This window comes from Sarcophilus harrisii, chromosome X, assembly GCF_902635505.1.
Source record: "Sarcophilus harrisii chromosome X, mSarHar1.11, whole genome shotgun sequence".
Lineage (NCBI taxonomy): Eukaryota > Metazoa > Chordata > Mammalia > Dasyuromorphia > Dasyuridae > Sarcophilus > Sarcophilus harrisii.
Genome location: NC_045432.1, coordinates 82,197,230 through 82,214,770, shown reverse-complemented (window position 1 = coordinate 82,214,770; position 17,541 = coordinate 82,197,230). Strand labels below are relative to the sequence as shown.

Here is a 17,541-nt window from a genome sequence, read left to right as displayed (position 1 = left end):
TTTGAAGTCGGTCCGCTCCTTTTCGGAATGGGGGGAGAGGAACTTGCTGGGGAGCGCGGCGAACCGTAGCCGGCCCGGCACCCCGAGTCCGGGCCGGGAAGCACTGGCAGATGCGCCCGCAGGGAGACCTTCCCCCTTCCGGTCTTTTTCCCTCAAGGCATGAAACCAGGGCGGGCATAGAGGGCGGAGCGGGGGGAGGGCTCAACGGGACTTCCGGCGTAAGGAGACGCCTGCCTTCCCAGCACCCTCTCTTCCCGCCGGGCACCACCAAAAGCCGAGTACCCAGGGGGAGAGAGAGAGAGAAACATCGAGTCGGTCTTCTTGGTCCGGGCCGTCCCACCTGGAGACGTCTTTCCCTTTCTCACCCCGTGCCATTGGCAGCGTCCCACTTTCCCGGAGTCGTATCCCTGCTGAGACGGTTGCGCCTGCGCGGACGGCACCGGAGGCGGTTGGGGGGGGGGGCAAGAACATGGCGCAGGCTCTTTCCGAAGAGGAGTTCCAACGGATGCAGGTGGCTGGAAGCGAGGCGCGGGGCCGGGGGAAGGCTGGGCGGGGTTCTGAGGGTATGGACTGAAAGGAGAGCGGGGGTCTTCCTAGTAATTGTGTGGGAGGAGCCCCTAAGGGGCTGGGGGGGAGGGGAAGGGGATCGAATCCTTCTAGAGGAACGTTCTGTGGGCGGGGTTAGCAGGGCCCAGCGAGCGAGGGCCCAATCGGGGTCCGAGGAGGGCGGGCACTGCCGGACTCGGAACGGAAGGACGACCAATAGGAAGCACTGAGAAGGCGGGACGCTCGGTCGGGGTCTGAGGAAGGCAGGGTCCAGGAGAGCACTGAGGAAGGGAAGAACCAATAGATATCCAAGGAGGGCAGTGGAGGGAGGCGGGACTCATGGGACCGGAAGGGACTAAAGAGCAGAGCAAAAAAAAAAAAAAAAAAAGAGGGGGGCCTGTCCCGTTCCGAAGGGAGACTTCCCTGAGGGGAGCTCCCAGTGGTAGAAGAATCCTTCTCTCGGTTCCTGTGACCCTCAGCGAGTCGCCTGCTGTACCATGAGTTGGGGGAGGGGAGCTGATGTACTGATTTCTAAGAGATGGGGGGGGGGTACTGAGGAAAGGAGGGGACTCCTGCCCCACTAGGCCCAGCTCCTGGAGCTTCGGACCCAGAACTACCAGCTGTCAGACGAGCTGAGGAAGAATGGTGTTGGTAAGGCTGCAGGGGAAAGGGGGGGCGGGGGGCTAAATGGAGGCCTGCCCTGGGGATCACTGGTGCCTTCCCTGAGATGGGCTGCTGTGGGGGTGGGGGTGGGGGTGGAAGCTCTTGATCCCTCAGCTGTCAAATGGATGGAGGATCAACAGCAGCCCATCAGCCATAGGAACTGCCGCCCCTGTTTTTCTGTCCTCAGAGCTCACCTCCCTCCGGCAGAGAATCACCTTCCTGGACAAGGAGTTTGCCCGAGCCCAGAAGGTGTCCTGGCTGATCCCCGACTCTCGTCGTCTAGCCACTACTCAGGGGTCTCCCTGCCCCTCTGTCTCTCTCAAGTCGTTCCTTCAGCTGCTCTTCCTCGCCTTTTTGTGGGCTCTCTTGCATTTCCCCCCAGTGCCCCTCAAAGCCGCTCTTCCAAGTTGTTCTCCCTATTGCAGCAGTTTTTCCCTGAGCCTCACTCCCCTCTTCTAACCCCCAGTGGCTCTTCCCTAGTCCCTGCCCTCACTACTTTCTCTATCCATCTCCCCCCTCCCCCCAACTTTTTGCCTCATCTCCCATTCCCTTCGGCTGTCTCCTTCCCCCATTCTTATTAGTGATGTCTCTTGTAACCAATTCTTCTCTTCCTCTGTCTCATCTCACAGGCTCTGAGCAAGAGCAAGAAAGCCCAGGTGAGGAGGACTGGAAGGGGCAGGAATTGGGCACCCCTGGGGACCCCTTAGACAAAGGTGACTTCAGAACGTGTTCGTTATCAGTTCTTGTCTAGAAGAGAAACCTGGGTTCTTGGATTCAATGTGTTAACATTGGTCCAGGCTGCAGCCTCCCTATGGCTTCACTTTCCCTTATTGGTCAATAAAATAGAAGAGGGGAGGGGGTTTGGACAAGGTCCGTTTCTAAACACCCTTCTGGGTTGGAGGCGCCGGAATCTCCTGGGCTCTCCCTCTCTCCTGGATGGAAGGTTTTACACACACACACACACACACACAGAAACACACACACACTCTCTCTCTCTCTCTCTTTCTCTCTCACCCTTGAAAGTCCCTTTAACATTCAAAGGAAACAGGTACTTTTTGAAGAGCTGATGGGAAAAACTAAAGGTTGTCGTAGATGTCAATGGCAGTGGCTCACAGAAAGGACTTTAGTGACTCCGTCCCTTAGGTCTCAGAGAGGGATCAGAGGGATAGCCCTATGGCCGGCTGGCAGTCTTCCCCTCATCCCATGTCTCTTTCCCTCTCCCTCCTCCCTCTTCTTGCCCTTCCTCCACATTTTCTCTTCGCCCCCTGGTGGTGCCTGGCCTTTCCTGGGTTTCACATCTGTGTGTGTCCCGTGTGCTCCTTCCTACGTGTACACACGCCTGTGGATCCCAGGAAGTTGAAGTTCTGCTCAATGAGAACCAGATGCTGCAGGGCAAACTCCACAGTCAGGAAGATGACTTTCGGCTGCAAAACAGCACGCTCCTTCAAGAGCTCAGTAAGGTCTGGAATCCCCAGCGCGAAGGGGGAGCACAGAGGGGCCGCTGATGCTCCAGCCTGGCTTCCGGGATGGGGCCAGAGCTGCCGCTTGTGGGTAAGGAGGAGGGTTCTGACGGGGCCCCTCTCTCCTTCAGCTTTGTGCACAGATCGAGCAGCTGGAGCAAGAGAATCGGCAGCTAAAGGAAGGCTCCTTGGGTCCGGGGCCTCCTAGCACGGGCAGCGGCCCTGTGGATGGGGAGCTTCTGCGCCTGCAGGCGGAGAACACAGCCCTCCAGAGGAATGTCACAGGTAGTAGTCCAGGGTTCCAATAGGTGGTGGTAGGAGGGGGCCTGGGCTCTCTCGAGGAGGTGACAGGACCTCAGCCTCCTGCTTATTCCCAGCCCTGCAGGAACGCTATGAGAAAGAGCAGACGGGTTCTCCAGCCCCGCCAGAGGCTGCTGGAAAGGAGGATGCGGGTGGGTGTGGGGACCATGCGGGAGACCTGGTCGTGCCTCCTCCCTTGGCAGAGGCTGAGCTGAAGTGGGAAGTAGAGAAGGAAGAGAAGAGGCTACTCCAGGAGCGTTTGCAGGGGCTCGAGGTAGGCCATAGGGGTCGGGGGTGGGCGCGGATTTCCTTAGTGCCAGTGCTGACCTCAGGGAGGTCAGGTCACCAGTTATACCCCATACATTTGGTGGGGTCTGCCTACAGAGCTCGAAGCAGGCAGAGACGGCCAAGCTGCAGGAGGAGGTAGCCAAGGTGGGACTTTGCCCGGCACCTTGATGACAAGAGGCTGCAGCTGCTGTCCAACAACACCTCTTCCCCCCCCCCCCCCCCCCCCCCCCCCCCCCCCCCCCCCCCCCCCCCCCGCCTCAGTTTCTCCCGCACTTCACCTCCTCCTTTCTCACCCACTGCCCTTTCCCTTTTCTAGCACCCAACCACTCAGGCTCTGTTGCATTGTCTCTGCCTGGCTCCTTTGGGCTTTAGTGAATCTCGGTCCCCCTCTCCCTGAATCTCCTGCCCCCTCCCCCCCCGCCCACTCTGTTGTAGCTCTCGTCGCTCTCTTGCTGGTCGAGAGGCCGGCGCATGGCAGGTGTCTGTGGCAGCCCCTCCCTGGCCTAGTCCTGACCCAGGTCGCCACCCCTCTTATCTTCCCGTCGCCCTCCTCCGTTCCCTTGTTGTGTCCCCAGGCCAGAGGCCCGGTGCCCTGGGTTCCCATGGCCTTTCTATCCCACAGCTGTCGGAAAAGCTGAAGAAGAAACAGGAGAGGTACATGGGGATCTCTTGCGAGCCAGGGCTTCGGTGGGGGGGATTCAGGGGGAGGGTCCTGCATCTGCCCAGCCCATGTTCCTTCTTCCCTTGCTTAGCTTCTTCCGCCTGCAGACAGAGAAGGAGGCTTTGTACAACGACAGCAGGTACGGGACCGGGGCGGGGGGGGGGGGGGGGGGGGGGGGGGCTGAGACCCGAGGGAGCCGGGACCCCGGATCGCCGGCACACCCGATCCTACCCCCTGGCAGGAACAAGATAGAAGAGCTTCGCCAGCATCAGGAGGCAGATCTCAAAGCTCAGGTAGTCCGGACTCAGAAGCTGCAGCAGGAGCTTCAGGCGGCAAACCAGGTTGGGCACAGATGGAGTGGGGGTGGGGGGTGGCGAGGCAGAGCGCCGAGGACCCTGACTTTGCTCCACCCGCCCCGCACAGAGCCTAGCTGAGCTGAGGGAACAATGCCAGGCCGAGCGCCAGGACCACGCCAGCGCCCTCCGCACCCTCCAGGACCAGGTATGGCTCAAGGCTGCTCTCTCTGTCGGCAAAAAGCAGGTCTTGGGCTGGGCACACGGGCCGTGTGCATTTGCGTGTCTCTTTTTCTCTTTCCCCTCTTTCTGCCCTTTGTGTCCCTTTGCGTCTTTCCCTGGGCTTTGCACTTCGGGCTCCCCAGGCGGCGCGCCAAAGCGCAGACTTACAGGAGCGGGTGCAGGCACTGTTGGCGGAGAGCGATGCTTTGCGGACCAACCTTGCTGCCCTCGAGCAGGTATTGGGACTGGGGAGTGTCCTGTGCATCTGCCCGGCTCTGGCTCCCTCCTTTCCCCTCTCGCTCTTCCTCCCCGGGGCCGTGGGATGTCCCTCTCAGGCCCCTCTGCCTCCTGGGGCCCCCAGATCCAGACAGCCAAGACCCAGGAGTTGTGTGCCTTGCGGGAGCAGACTGCGGGCCTGGCCACTGAGCTGCAGCAGCGCCAGGCTGAGTACGAAGCCCTAGCGGGCCACAGAGATGACCTCAGCTCCCAGCTGCAGGTGAGCACCTGCCTGCCTCCCTCTTCCCCATCACCCCAGGCTCGAGCTGGGGGCCCTCGCTATGGGGGTCCAGCTGGGTGACACCCTGCCCCCCTCAGGAATCGCTTCGGGCGAATGGACGGCTTCTGGAACAGCTTCAGGTCCTGGGGCAAGAGAAGGAAAATCTCAGTAGGGAGCTGGAGGAGGCCCGCAAGGTGCGTGGCTGCTCAGGCTGGGTGGGGGCTCGAGGGGGCAGCCCTTGGAGCTGGAAGCTGCCTTCGAGTCTCTTGGGGGTTTGGGGGCCCCACGGAGATCCTGAGGGTCTGGCTGGGCCTCGACGAAGGCTTGCCAGTTCCCGTGAGACCCTCTGGTCTTAGTCGGAGGAACTCGGGGGGCCATTTGCACGGCCCTAGGGAGGTTGGGCCAGAGGGAACATCTGACTCTCCTGGGAAGCTTTGCCAACCATTCCCTTCCCGCTCTGCTGACCTTTTCTTTACAAGAGGGTGCACAGGGAACAGCTGGACCCCACCAGTTAGTGGGGCAGACACACTGGGCTTCCTTTGTCGGAGGCAGAGTTTGGTCTGTGTGAAGGGCTGAGAGGAGAGGGCAGTTGGCCGTGTTTGGGGGTCCTAGCAAGCTGGGGAGGGGGGTGGGTGTTGGGGTCTCAGGGCCTCGGGAGTCCAGCTCAGCTTTGCCCTACAGAGCGCCGAAAAGAGGAAGGCTCTTCTGGACGAGGTGGCGGCCGAGGCGCTGCAGGAAAAGTCGAGGCACAAGGAGGAGCTGGGCTCGGCCCGACTGCAGGCCGAGAAGGACGTGCTAGCGGTGAGGGCTCGCTACGAGCGGGAGCTCCGGCAGCTCCATGATGGTCGGCGGCGACAGGAGGAAGAGCTCCGGGCCCAGATCCGGGAAGAGAAGGTGGGGGTTGAGGAGGGAAGTTTCCCTTCTAGCTTTCCTCCCGTGAGGGAAACCCCGGGCAAAGGCCCAGCACATGCTGAGACAGAAGTAGCCGGGACTCAGTCGTGACGGCCTCAGGGTGCCAGACTGAAGTTCCATATCCGATACTGGGGAGCCACTGGAGTTCAGTGAGGACTGGAGCGACACGGTCAAACCCGCATGTCAGGAAAAGTCCCTCTGATGGCACGACGGGCCAGGAGGCCCGTTGGGCCCCTAGCAGTAGACCCATCTAGCGAGAGGGGCCTTCCCATCTGGGAGTAGGGTCTTGGTGTTGCCTTCGGTCTGTACTGGGGGAAGGGGGGAGATGCCAGCGGGCCTCCTCTCCCTGCAGGCACGGACCCGGGATCTGGAGAGCCTGCAGCAGATGGTGGAAGAGCTGCGTGCCCAGCTGCAGTCGATGGAGGGAGCCAAGGGCTGGTTCGAGCGGCGACTGAAAGAGGCGGAGGTGCGGCCCCCTGCACGCCCCGGCTTGGTGCGCGGGTCCCAGCAGCCCCGTTGCCTCTAGTCAGCCCCACGCTCTTCCCATGCAGGAGGCCCTAGAGGAGCAGCATCAGGAGCACGAAGAGAGCCTGCACGTGCAGGAGGAGCGCCACAAAGCCGAGCTGCAGGTGGGCCGAGCGCCCCCTTAGGAGGTGGGGGGTGTCCGGGGGTGGCCTGACCCGTCGGGTTCATGATTCCGGTCGTCTCTAGCGGAAAGAAGAGGAGGTCCGGGCCGCGGAGGGCCGGCTGCAGGAGGCCGAGGCGCTGTGTGGCGGCCACCTTGACACCATCGCTCGACTGCAGCAGGAGGTGAAGGACGTGGCGGACGGGCAGCGCATCCTCGAGAAGAAAGGGAGCGCCACGGTGAGCACGCGGCCCGGGACGTCCAGCCCCAGAGCCCTGTGGCCGGCCCCAGCCCCTGCCCTCTGAGCACCCCTTTTTGTCCTTCTTGTGTACCTTCCTAAAGCTGAAGGACCTGAAGCGGCAGCTGCAGTTGGAACGGAAGCGGGCCGACAAGCTGCAGGAGCGGCTCCAGGAGTTCCTGACCAATAGCAAGAGCCGCTCTGGTGAGCGGAAGCCCCTGAACGTGGAAATGGGAACAGGGATGGGAATGGGGAGCGGGCAAGAGGCTGCCCGGTTGCAGGGACGGGAACAGGGAGCGGGCCGGGGAGCCCCCGAGACAGGCTGGGGAGGAGTGTCTGTCTGAGGCCTCTCCCCCTGTGTCCCCCAGGCTTTGAGGAGCTCGTCCTGTCAGAGATGAGCTCCCCCAGCCGGGCCCAAACGGGCGACAGCAGCAGCGTCTCCTCCTTCAGCTACCGGGAGATCCTCCGGGAGAAGGAGGGCTCAGCTGGCCCTGCTCGGGTACAGCGAGTTAGCCGCCACGTCTCCACCCCTCAGCCCTGGGTAGAAGGGAGGGCAGTGGGAGGGCGGGCAGCCCGGTGGGTCTCTCTTGGCCCACTCACACAGGCTGGAGCTTGATCTGGGCTTCACGGAGAAGACCACGGGTGTCCAAAGCTTGCTCGGCAGAGGGAGCGGGTCTGGATGAATCTCAGACGGATGTGGCTGGGTCTGGGATCTGATGGGGAGAGACTGGGGAGGGGAGGGGGGGGCGGACTTGGTAGCCCAAGGTCTTATGGCCCTTTCTAGTCATCCTCAGGGAGCCCCCCAGGCCCGGCTCGACCAGCGGAGCTGTCGGATGAGGAGGTAGCTGAGCTCTTTGAGAGGCTGGCAGAGACGCAGCAAGAGAAGTGGATTAGGAGAAGGGGTGCCCAGACTGGCCTCGAGGGGAGGCGGGGGGGGGGTTTGGCACCGTGACCAGTTTGGACGGGGCCCACAGGCGCACCTGAGGTGAGAGCCCCATGGGGGGGACCGCCGCAAGAGCCATCATTGACTTATGCCCGGGACAGCCGAAGGTAGTTTTCAATCCTGACCAACCCCTTCCTGCCCCTTGTGGGTTGGATCGTGGGAGGGGGAGGGCGGAAATGCCGGGCCGTCTCAGGCCCTCCTTCCCCCTCAGAGGGGGGCCCTCGGGTCACACAGGAGCGGCCTGGGGGTTCCCGGGGACCCGAAGCCAGGGAAGCCTGGGAGAAAAAGAAGCCCGAACATGTGAAGAGGTATAAAAAATACCTACAAGGTGGGGGGAAGTGGGCAGAGCCTTGGGGTGGGGGGAGTTTGGGGGGTGACCCTTTTGCCCCTTTGACATGGGTTTTCCCAAAAGTGGCCAGAAGGAGTGTTGGGGGAAGAGCATCCCCGGCCGGATCCGAGAGGGTTGGGAGGGCGGGGCCCCCCCCCCCCAGTGCCCCCGCCCACCGGGCTGAATGCCCCCTGATGATGTGTGTGACCCGTTTTTTTATGGTTGGCCCAAGGCTGTTGCCCTTTGGGGTAGGGAGGGTTCAGTCCAGAGGGTTTGATGAGGTAGTCCTGGAAAGGGCCAAGGTTGTGGCCCTGACTTGTGTGTCCCTTTTGAAAAAAAATGTCCCATTTTCCTGTGAAAAAGGTGCTTTTTTTGGAATGGGAGGGAGGGGGGGGGGGGTTTTGGGTTTCCCGTTTCTTGGTTTAAAGGGTTTAACCTGCCAAGGAAGAAGCCCATTTAAAAGAGTAGGGAGAAAGTTTAAAGATTTCCGTTTTGGGAACATGCCCGCCCCTGTAGGATGGTCCCTCCCCATGCCCCCTAGTTGTTGAAGGAGACCAGGTTACCCCCTTCCTCCCCCTTAAAGGTTTGTGGTCCCTCCCCTTTCGATCCAGCCTTCCAGTGAGTGTGGAGCCGGACCCCAGAGACCCAGGGAGGGAGGAGGGAGGGAGGAGCCAGAAGAGGGGGAGGGGACTGGGTTGATGAGGGGGGCTTGCCCCCCCGGCCCGGGAGAGGGTTTTTCCCTGAAAGAATGGGTTGGGGTAGGTGAGGGTAAGGGAGGTTTCCCCTTGCTGTAGTGAGGAGGAGTGGGGGCAGTGGGGAGTTGGGGTTTGCCCCGGGAGGGGGGGGGAGGAAGGGAGGAAGGGAGTTTTTCCCCGGTGGGGGGATTTGGTCCCGTTTGGGTGAGGTTTCCCTCCGAGTTCCTTGGAGAGCCCAGGGACAGACTTTGCCCTTGTCCCGGGCCGCTGCCACCTGGACCCCAGAGTCCCTGCCCCTGCCCCCTCGTTTTTGGGCGGCCGGGTGGAGTAAGCCCGGCGTTCGGCCCGGGAGCCCCCGCCCCGCCGCGCCAGTGTCACTTCCCACACGCCGCCCCCTTCTCCGGTCCACCTGGTGTCGGCCCCCCCCCCCGCCTGCCTCGGGCCCGCCCTTTGGCCCCCTGCCCTGTAGTTCAGACCCAAAGGGCCGGGGGCCCCTGCCCGCCCCTCCCTCCCCGCCGGGTCCCCCTGGCTGTGCCACCTGGGCCCGGATCCCGGCTGCTGCTCTCCCACAGCTGCAGCCCGCCCTCTCCCAGGCAGATGCCCGCCTGAGGCGGCCCCGGCGGCCTGGGACTATGGCAGCTGGGGTAGCGACCTGGCTGCCTTTCGCCAGGGCGGCCGCTGTGGGCTGGCCCCCTGGCTCAGCAGCCCCTGCCCGCGGCCCCCCAGGGGTGCGAGGCCCGCAGTGATGAGGTGCTCGTGGTGAATGTCAGCGGGCGCCGCTTCCAGACGTGGAAGAACACGCTGGCCCGCTACCCGGACACCCTGCTGGGCAGTTCGGAGAAGGAGTTCTTCTTCGACCCAGACTCGGGGAGACTTTGACGGGACCCGCCTTCGGCACGCCCTAATTTTACCGGACCGGCCGGCTGCATTGTCCCAGGCAGGAGTGCATCCAGGGAGCTTTGGGCCTGCCTGGGGGGGAGAAGCAATTTATCTCAGAGAGGGAGTTGGCCGGGGGGGGGAGGGGGTCTCTCCTTTTCTGTCTGGGGACTCAGGCAGGACTCTGACACAGAGAATGGGTCCCCCGCAGATGGGTGGCCGGCAGCTTTCATAGGAAAGGCTCAAAAAGATTTTCTGGGCTGGGGGGGGAGGGGAGAAGGAATCTGGGTGGAGCCCCAAACCCCTATCCTAGAGAAATAAGCCTCTCCCAGGGCAGCCGGGGGTTTCCCCAGTCTCAGGCTCTCACCTCTGGGCAGTTAAGGGAATCCCAGGCTGGCTGGCTGCCAGGGCCCACCCCAACCCCCAAGGAGAGAAAATGGCTGGGGGCCAAGGAGGAGATTGGGAGTCTTCCTCCCTGCTGGGATGGGGGAGGGGGCACACTGAGGGGGGAGCACCGTCCCCTTCCCTCCTCCCCCCTTCTCTTAGTCCTTCCCATCCCTCAGGCTTTCGACGAGGAGTTGGCCTTCTACGGCATCGTGCCGGAGCTCATCGGTGACTGTTGTCTGGAAGAGTACCGAGACCGCAAGAAAGAGAACGCCGAACGCCTGGCTGAGGACGAGGAAGCCGAGCTGGGGGGTCCCGGAGGGGCCGGGGCCGACTGGGCCCTGCCTCCCGGCAGCCCCTTTCGCCAGCGCTTGTGGAGAGCCTTTGAGAATCCCCACACGAGCACCATGGCGCTGGTGTTCTACTACGTGACAGGCTTCTTCATCGCGGTCTCTGTCATCGCCAACGTGGTAGAGACCATCCCTTGTCGGGGTGGAAGCGGTGGAGCCGGCGGCCGGGCTGGTTGGCGGGAAGAACCCTGCGGGGATCGCTTCCCCCTGGCCTTCTTCTGCATGGATACGGCCTGTGTGCTCATCTTCACGGGGGAGTACCTCCTGCGGCTGTTTGCGGCCCCCAGTCGGGGCCGCTTTCTCCGCAGCGTCATGAGTCTCATCGACGCCGTGGCCATCTTGCCGTATTACATCGGGCTCTTCATGCCCAAGAACGACGACGTGTCCGGGGCTTTCGTGACCTTGCGTGTCTTCCGAGTGTTCCGGATCTTCAAGTTCTCTAGACACTCACAGGGCCTTCGGATTCTGGGCTACACGCTTAAGAGCTGCGCTTCCGAACTGGGCTTTCTCCTCTTCTCCCTCACCATGGCCATCATCATCTTCGCCACCGTCATGTTCTATGCCGAGAAGGGCACCAGCAAGACCAACTTCACCAGCATCCCGGCCGCCTTCTGGTACACTATCGTTACTATGACCACTCTCGGGTAAGTGACTCGACCCAGAGGATGACGCCACCGACGTCGATAGGTGTGATTAGCGTTCCCGTGTCACAGAGGGGGGCTCGGAGAGGCCGAGGGGCTTGGCCAGTCGGAACCCACGTCTCCCGACTCTGAGGCCAACGCGGTACGTCCGATATCCCGTTGTGTCTCTTTTTGTCAGAAGGATGGAGGCCAGGGAAGAAAGATCGAGGCTGGAATCACCCAGTATGTCAAGGTTCTGAATTTGGGGTTGGGGTTCTGGAGTCTGAGGGCCATTTCTCCATGGGAGTAATGGTGGGTAAGACGTTTGATTTGTTGAGTCCCCAGACCTGAAAGGGATTTTGAGATGTTCTTAGGGCCCAGTCCCCTTTTTGTTAAAGGATAAGAGAGGAGGGATTCATCCTGGGGCATGGAGAAATAGTGGGGGGGGGCGAGGGGAGGAAGAGGGGCAGCAGTCAGCTGTCATCGCAACAAAAATCCAACTCAAAGGTCAGAAGGGGGCTCGGGAGCCACTTAACCCAGCTCCCTCATTTCTCAGGGATTAAAGGGGCTCTGAGGGCTCTGCTCTGGGTCACACAAGGAGTTAAGGGGATCCCGATGTCATCCTGCTTCTCAATCCAAAATGGCCAAACGACGGACTTCCAGCATCTTAAGAAGAGATCAAGGCTCTCTTGATTTCTTTTTTTTTTTTTCTTCCCTTCAGATTAATTTTATTCTCTTTCGACTAAGAAGTGGGGTTGGGTTTTCCCCCCCTCCTTCTTCCTCCCCCCCGGCAAGGAAAGCTTCCGTGACAGACACACGTAGTCACAAGAGGCAGATTCCCCATGTTGGTCACGTCCAAAAACGTACGTCTTGCTCTGTGTCCTGAGCCTTCTTGAGTTTCGTGCCCTCGGGAACTGGGTGCGCTCACTCGCTGCCCCGCTTGGGTCTCCAAGGTCTTTCTAGCAGTTCGTCTCGATGCCGGGCTTGATGCTCTCATGGTTCTCTGTGTCAGTTCCTCCCTACCTTCGCAGTTTTCTCTTTTTTCAGGGAGCCTCACGGTAGCAGGTCCAAAGTGGGGGTTCCAGAAGTAGAGAGGAAATTGAAGACTGAGGCACAGAGAGGGCAAGAGCACTTAGCCCGGGTCACTCGGAGGGATGCCCACCACTGACACTGAGGTTTTCTGCCCTGGGTGGTCGTAGAGGAGACAGCAAGGGGCCTGAGGATACCCAAGCGACGGGGTGGATCCAGAAGTCTGGGGGCCACCGGCTGTTCCCCCACAGTGGTTTGGCGGGGATCTAGCCAGACTCACCAGCCCTTCAGAGGCGGCCGGGAGCCGGCTTAGAGTTAGGAAGTATATCCTGCACAGCGTTCATTAGAAAGAGGAGAAAGCCGAGGCTCAGGGGGAGTTTGAAAACCTGGTTCTGTTGCCTCCCATGTGCCCTCGAGGAAGCCTTGTCTCTGTAAGGGCTTCAGTTTCCCTCTCTGTAAAATGTCTGGGTTGGACCTGGAGAACACGCATGGCTTTTCCCTTTCCTATCCTCATCCCAAGAGCTTCCTAGGAAAGATTTCCAGAGAGGGTTAAACAGAGGGGGCACCGGGTCCCCTATCTCCTCCCCCCCCCAATCTGTGCCTGCCCCGTGGGCATGGATAGAAATGGGCAGTCCCATCGTAGGCCTCTGAGGCTCTGCCCTGAGCAGTCTTTACTGAGGGCTGAGCTTCAGTGCTCCTTCCACATGGGCCAGAGGTTCTCGAGGTTCCCTTCCGTGGCCTCCTTGGTCAGAGTGAGGCTGAGGGAGAACCAGAATCCGGCATTGGGTGTGTGCCCGCAGGTACGGGGACATGGTGCCCAGCACAATTGCAGGAAAGATCTTTGGCTCCATCTGCTCACTCAGCGGGGTGCTGGTCATCGCCCTGCCGGTGCCCGTCATCGTGTCCAACTTCAGCCGGATCTACCATCAGAACCAGCGAGCTGACAAGCGCCGGGCCCAGCAGAAGGTGCGCTTGGCGAGGATCCGAATGGCTAAGAGCGGGACCACGACAGCCTTCCTTCAATACAAGCGCAACAGGGACCTGGAGGTGAGTCTCCACTCTGGCCGGGAGGACACTTCCCCAGCACTACAGCCCCTCCTCACCAGTTGAGCGAGACGGGGGTTCTGAAAGCTGGGAATGGGGGGAGGTGAGGCTGAGGGTGTGTTGCTAGGGTGGTCCATCTGATGTTCTACCCGTGGCACTTTAGGACCAAGATGGTGCCGAAAGACCGGCCCTGAGCACACGGAACCGCTCGGCTTTTGAACAGCAGCACCATCACCTTCTGCACTGTCTGGAGAAGACCACGGTGAGACCCTTCCCTGGCGTTCTCTCTGCTCCCACCCCCCCCACCCCCCCCCCCCGCCTTGAGTGCCCCAGTGCTGCCTCAGGGAACCATAGCCTTCTCCTTCTGCTCGAATGGAGCTTCCAATGTGCAGTCTCTCGGGCTCTTGGACCCCTGGGAGGCCTCCCTCCCTGTGTCTTCCTTGGGTCTTCCCGGCCCCCACGTCGCTCCCATATGCTGACCCTCCTCTCTCTTTCTTCCCCCTCCCCCCAGTCTCATGAGTTCACAGATGAATCTGCCTTCAGCGAGGCATTGGGAGTTGTTTCCCTAGGTGGCCACACCAGCCGCAGCACCTCCGTGTCTTCCCAAGCTGTCATGGGAAGTGGCACCCGGGCTAGCGGTCTGATTTCCTCCTGCTGCCCTCGGCGGACCAAGCAGCGCCGGGCCATCCGCCTGGCCAACTCCACGGCCTCCGTCAGCCGAGGCAGCATGCAGGAGCTGGACACTCTTGCTGGGCACCACAGCCCGGGACCCCAGAGGTAATGTGGCCCCTAGTCCCTGGGGCTGAGGAAGTGAAACTTGGGGGGGGGGGAGCGGGGCCCAGGGGCTGCTGGGACAAACGAGGCTTTATAGACTTAATGAAAACGGAGGCACAAAGGAGCTCCGGGACCACTGGGCCCACCCAGCCAATCCCTCCCACTAAGATGAGAATTCAGTGCAAAACACATCCTTGTGGACCGTGAAGTGTCCTCACTTGCCGAGCCTTTCCTGGCTCGGGGACTCGAGACATTTACCCCCAAAAGGATTGTCATTAGCACTTATGGGAAAGGTATCTGAGGCGCAGGAATCACTCCCACTTACCTGAGGCGGCCACCGCAGGGGCTGTGGATCTTGCAGCCGAGCCCTGGACCGCAGCAGTCCTGAAGGGTTGGGGGATAATCCCTGTCCTTCTGCTTCCCTCCACCAGCCGGGCCAGCCTCAACGCCAAGACTCGGGACAACCTGACTCTAAATTGCGACAGTCAGGACCTGGTGGCGGCCATCATCAGCATCCCCACCCCCCCAGCCAACACCCCAGATGAGAGCCTGCCACATTCGCCCACCAGCGCCAACGGAGAGGGGCCGGGAAGACCCTCTGGGGGCAGTGGTGGGGAGGCCCTCCGGAACTCCAGTCTGGGTCCTTCTTATCTTCTCCACAACACTGTCAAAATCTCCTCCCTATGATTGGGGTGCTTCCCCCTCCTTTGGGGTGTCGCTTCCCTGCCGCATTTGAAAGGGGCAGAGGGTGAGGCGGATGAGGGGCCCACGACCCTTCTCTTCCCACCGAAAGCTATGCAATGAGATATTTTAGTATTGGGGGTGGGGCCCTGTCGCTGCCCTGAATGGGACAGTTTGGGGGTGCGACAGATTGGAGGTCGGTGGGGTCAGGAACTGATCTGATGGAAGGATCAACTGTGGGGGGGTTGAGTCCAATCTCCCCTCTTCTCTGTCCCCCAGAGACATAAACATCAGCAGCTGGGATGGCCAAGGATGAGACTTGGGGAGGGGGGGGGTCACCGTCTGGGCCTGGCTGTCGGGGCCAAGGCCGCTCTGGCCTGGATCTTTCGCCTCTGAGACGGGAAGCTGGCCCCGGGGGATGTTGCAGGGGTCAGTGTGCTCGCTCGGTACCTCTCCCGGATGTGTTAGCACCTGTCCCGGCAGAGGCTGCCCTCGAGATGGCGGTGACAGCAGAGGGATCGACCCCTCTGCTTGTCTCTGTGTGGCTCCCACCTAGGAAATGTTTAATTAGACTGCTGTCTCCTTAGTGAATGGCTAGCTCTCTCCTTGGACTTCCCTTCTTTATCTGGAGGACAGATGACTAAGTGGCCCAGTGAAGGGGGAGCCTTCCCCCATCCCCTCCCATCTGCCTCAGGCATGGAGATCAGCAGGGACAGAACTGCGAGAGTGATCCACTGTCTTGTGAAGAGAAGCAGAGTTCCGGCCCTGCTGAGCACAAGCTCAGCTCCCCAGGGAGGGAGGCCCAGTGTCCTGCCTTCAAGTCCCGCTCCCACCCCCTGACATATGAAGCAATATCTCCCAACTCGGCTATCTGATGCAAAGAGCTCCTGGCTATTCCTCCGATTTGTCCTTGAGATCCAAGTGAATTATTGGTGAGGCAACTAAGGGCAGCGGGCCAGGAGGAGGAGGTGCTTTAAGGTCTCTCCTCAGTATCTCCAGAGCTCTTAGAGCCTGCCTCAGTTTCCCTTCTGTGTCCTAGATCCCCTCCATCAAGCTGCCTGCTTGCCTGCCTCCTGGCACGTCTCAGGTTTCCCCACCTGCCCCATGCTTGAAGCCAGTGGATGCAGTTTAAACCAATAAAAAGAAACACAAACCAAAGGTGACCTTGGCCCACCAGTAGGGATGGGGGGGTGGGGTATTTGGGGGGGGGCGGACTGGAGGTGACATCTGAAAGGGCTCCAGTTGGGTTCTATCAGCCACTGTCTTTCCCAAGCTGGATCTCAGCTTGCTTATCTAGAAAATGGGTCTGGTCCTTGATTCCCTGGCCAGTGGGGTTCCTGTCAAGGCTAGCTAACCTGCCCCAAGGGATGGCAAAAGCTCGATCCACCCAGAGAGAGGGTTGTGGGGGGCTTTGGATAGCCCAGTGCTGCTGCCCACTTGAGATCCTTCAGCCAGGTATCAAGGATGGTTTCCGGGACTCTTCCCGGAAGAGTTAGGGAGCTTTGAAAGGGGGACTGAGAGGGAAGGCTGGCCGGTCCCTGGCGCCCAGGCGGGAATCAAAATCGAGGTCACCCAGCCAGCATTTCGGATGGCCTATTTTACGTGCAGGCTCGGGGCGAAACATGAAAACCCCTCTACCTCTCCTCCCCACTCTGGGTACGAAGTGCTGAGATGAGGGGCCAGGAAAGGAGGGGGAACATAGGAGAGCCGGGCTTCGTGACAGAGAGGCCTCGGCTACCAGTAGGGGGCGGCATGGACCGCCGAAATGCCGAAAGCGGGGGAGGGGAAACGAATCTGCCGAAGTGGCGGGCGGGACCAAAAGGGGGAGGCGTGGGCGGAGCGAGCCTCCCGCTTGACTGACAAACGAGGGCAAGCAATTAGAAGAGAGCGTAAACTTTGGCCGGTTCTCGGCAGCCTGACCAGTGATGGAGCGAGGGGAGGAAATGACGTTGCGGCGGCGCGTGGAAGACGCACTGTGACAACTCGCCAGGCCGGGAGGGGGCAGGGTCGGGCGCCCGTGGTCGGGTTCTCCTCTCTTTCCACGGCGTTTTCCCTCAACCCCCCCCCCCCCTCCCCGGCCGGGGAAGTCGTAAAGACTTACGTGCCCCCCCCCCCTCCCCGGCCGGGGAAGTCGTAAAGACTTACGTGCCCTCCACCGCTGGCCGAGACAGGGCTCGGGCCCTGACTTACCGCGCCCCGCCCCGCCCTTCGCCCCGCCCCGTACACATCCCTCGATCTGCGACAGGGGCGGGACAGAGAATGAAAAGAGGAGGCGGGGCTTGACTCCTAGCCAACGCGCCTGCGTGCGCCGCGGAGGCTGGTCTGTCCTGTCCGGGTGTTTGTTTTTGTCAGTCACCTGGTGGAGTGGGGCGGGGCCTCCAGACGCCGGAATCAGGAGGCAGAGAGGAGGAGGAGGAGGAAAAGGAAAAGGAAAAGCTAGCTGCGGCCGTGGGGCCTACGCCCCGCCCCCCGCCCCCCCTTCTTGACTTTTGCATCCGGGCCGTCCCTCACCGCTCGCAGCCTACGCAGTCGGGGCCTACGCAAGTCTCAGTCTCGGGCCGGTACTTTTCCCAGGCCCGTTTTCTGAGGGGCCGCGGGAAGCCCTTCCCCCACGCCCTGCCTTGACTCCTTCCCCTCCCCTCCTTGCCCCCTCCCAATCCGGGGCCTTGGCCTGGCCCCGCCCCTGCTCATCCGGGGCCTCGGCCTCTCGCCCCGCCCCTTCTGCCTTCAGTTTCCCGGGGTCCGCCGGCTCCTTTCCGGCCTCCCTTCGCCTGGTCTGGCGTTGCCCTTCCTTCTCTCTCGTCCTTCCTTTCTTCCTTTCCCTTCTCTTCTCTTCCCTTCCCGCCGCCGCCACCTCCCGCTCTTCCTGCGTCTGGCCCGGGCGGCGGCGGCGGCGGCGGTGAAGGCGATTCTCGGCATTGCGGCTACGCGGGGCCTGGCGGCTCCGGCCTCTCTTGGTCTCCGGCCCTACCCCTCCCCCAGTCCCCGCCCCGAGCCTCGCTCGGTTGCGACCCTTATTCCCTCTCGTCGGCCGGAGCTTCGGAGGCCCGGCCGGCCTGGCTCCGCCCCGGCCCCGGCCCCGGCGACCCTGAGGGGGCGTCGGAGCCGGAGCC

General features: G+C 61.6%; 2 protein-coding genes across 2 annotated transcripts; both read left to right on the top strand.

The window, feature by feature from the left end:
- Positions 1–201: 201 nt before the first annotated feature.
- Positions 202–9,279, top strand: GRIPAP1 (GRIP1 associated protein 1). Its single transcript, XM_031945099.1, has 24 exons — positions 202–511; positions 1,131–1,197; positions 1,397–1,458; positions 1,839–1,865; positions 2,562–2,669; positions 2,801–2,954; positions 3,047–3,243; positions 3,354–3,401; positions 3,880–3,911; positions 4,010–4,057; positions 4,160–4,259; positions 4,342–4,419; positions 4,577–4,669; positions 4,795–4,929; positions 5,028–5,123; positions 5,611–5,823; positions 6,194–6,307; positions 6,393–6,470; positions 6,553–6,705; positions 6,809–6,908; positions 7,073–7,203; positions 7,489–7,606; positions 7,859–7,975; positions 9,140–9,279. Exons 1-24 carry the CDS (start codon positions 470–472, stop codon positions 9,277–9,279), a joined length of 2,451 nt encoding a protein of 816 aa, XP_031800959.1. The 5' UTR covers positions 202–469.
- Positions 9,201–14,454, top strand: KCND1 (potassium voltage-gated channel subfamily D member 1). Its single transcript, XM_031945021.1, is given in 8 exon segments — positions 9,201–9,358; positions 9,360–9,571; positions 9,574–9,623; positions 10,110–10,924; positions 12,730–12,976; positions 13,137–13,235; positions 13,485–13,750; positions 14,179–14,454. Coding segments are annotated over 8 exon segments (2,001 nt in total). The 5' UTR covers positions 9,201–9,302; the 3' UTR covers positions 14,435–14,454.
- The last annotated feature ends 3,087 nt before the right edge of the window (positions 14,455–17,541 follow it).

Coding starts and splice junctions, on each gene's coding strand:
- GRIPAP1 (XM_031945099.1), top strand. CDS start 470: ATGGCGCAGGCTCTTTCCGAAGAGGAGTTCCAACGGATGCAG. Junction 4,260..4,341: donor AGCTTCAGGCGGCAAACCAG/GTTGGGCACAGA, acceptor CGCCCCGCACAG/AGCCTAGCTGAGCTGAGGGA. Junction 6,308..6,392: donor GGCGACTGAAAGAGGCGGAG/GTGCGGCCCCCT, acceptor CTTCCCATGCAG/GAGGCCCTAGAGGAGCAGCA.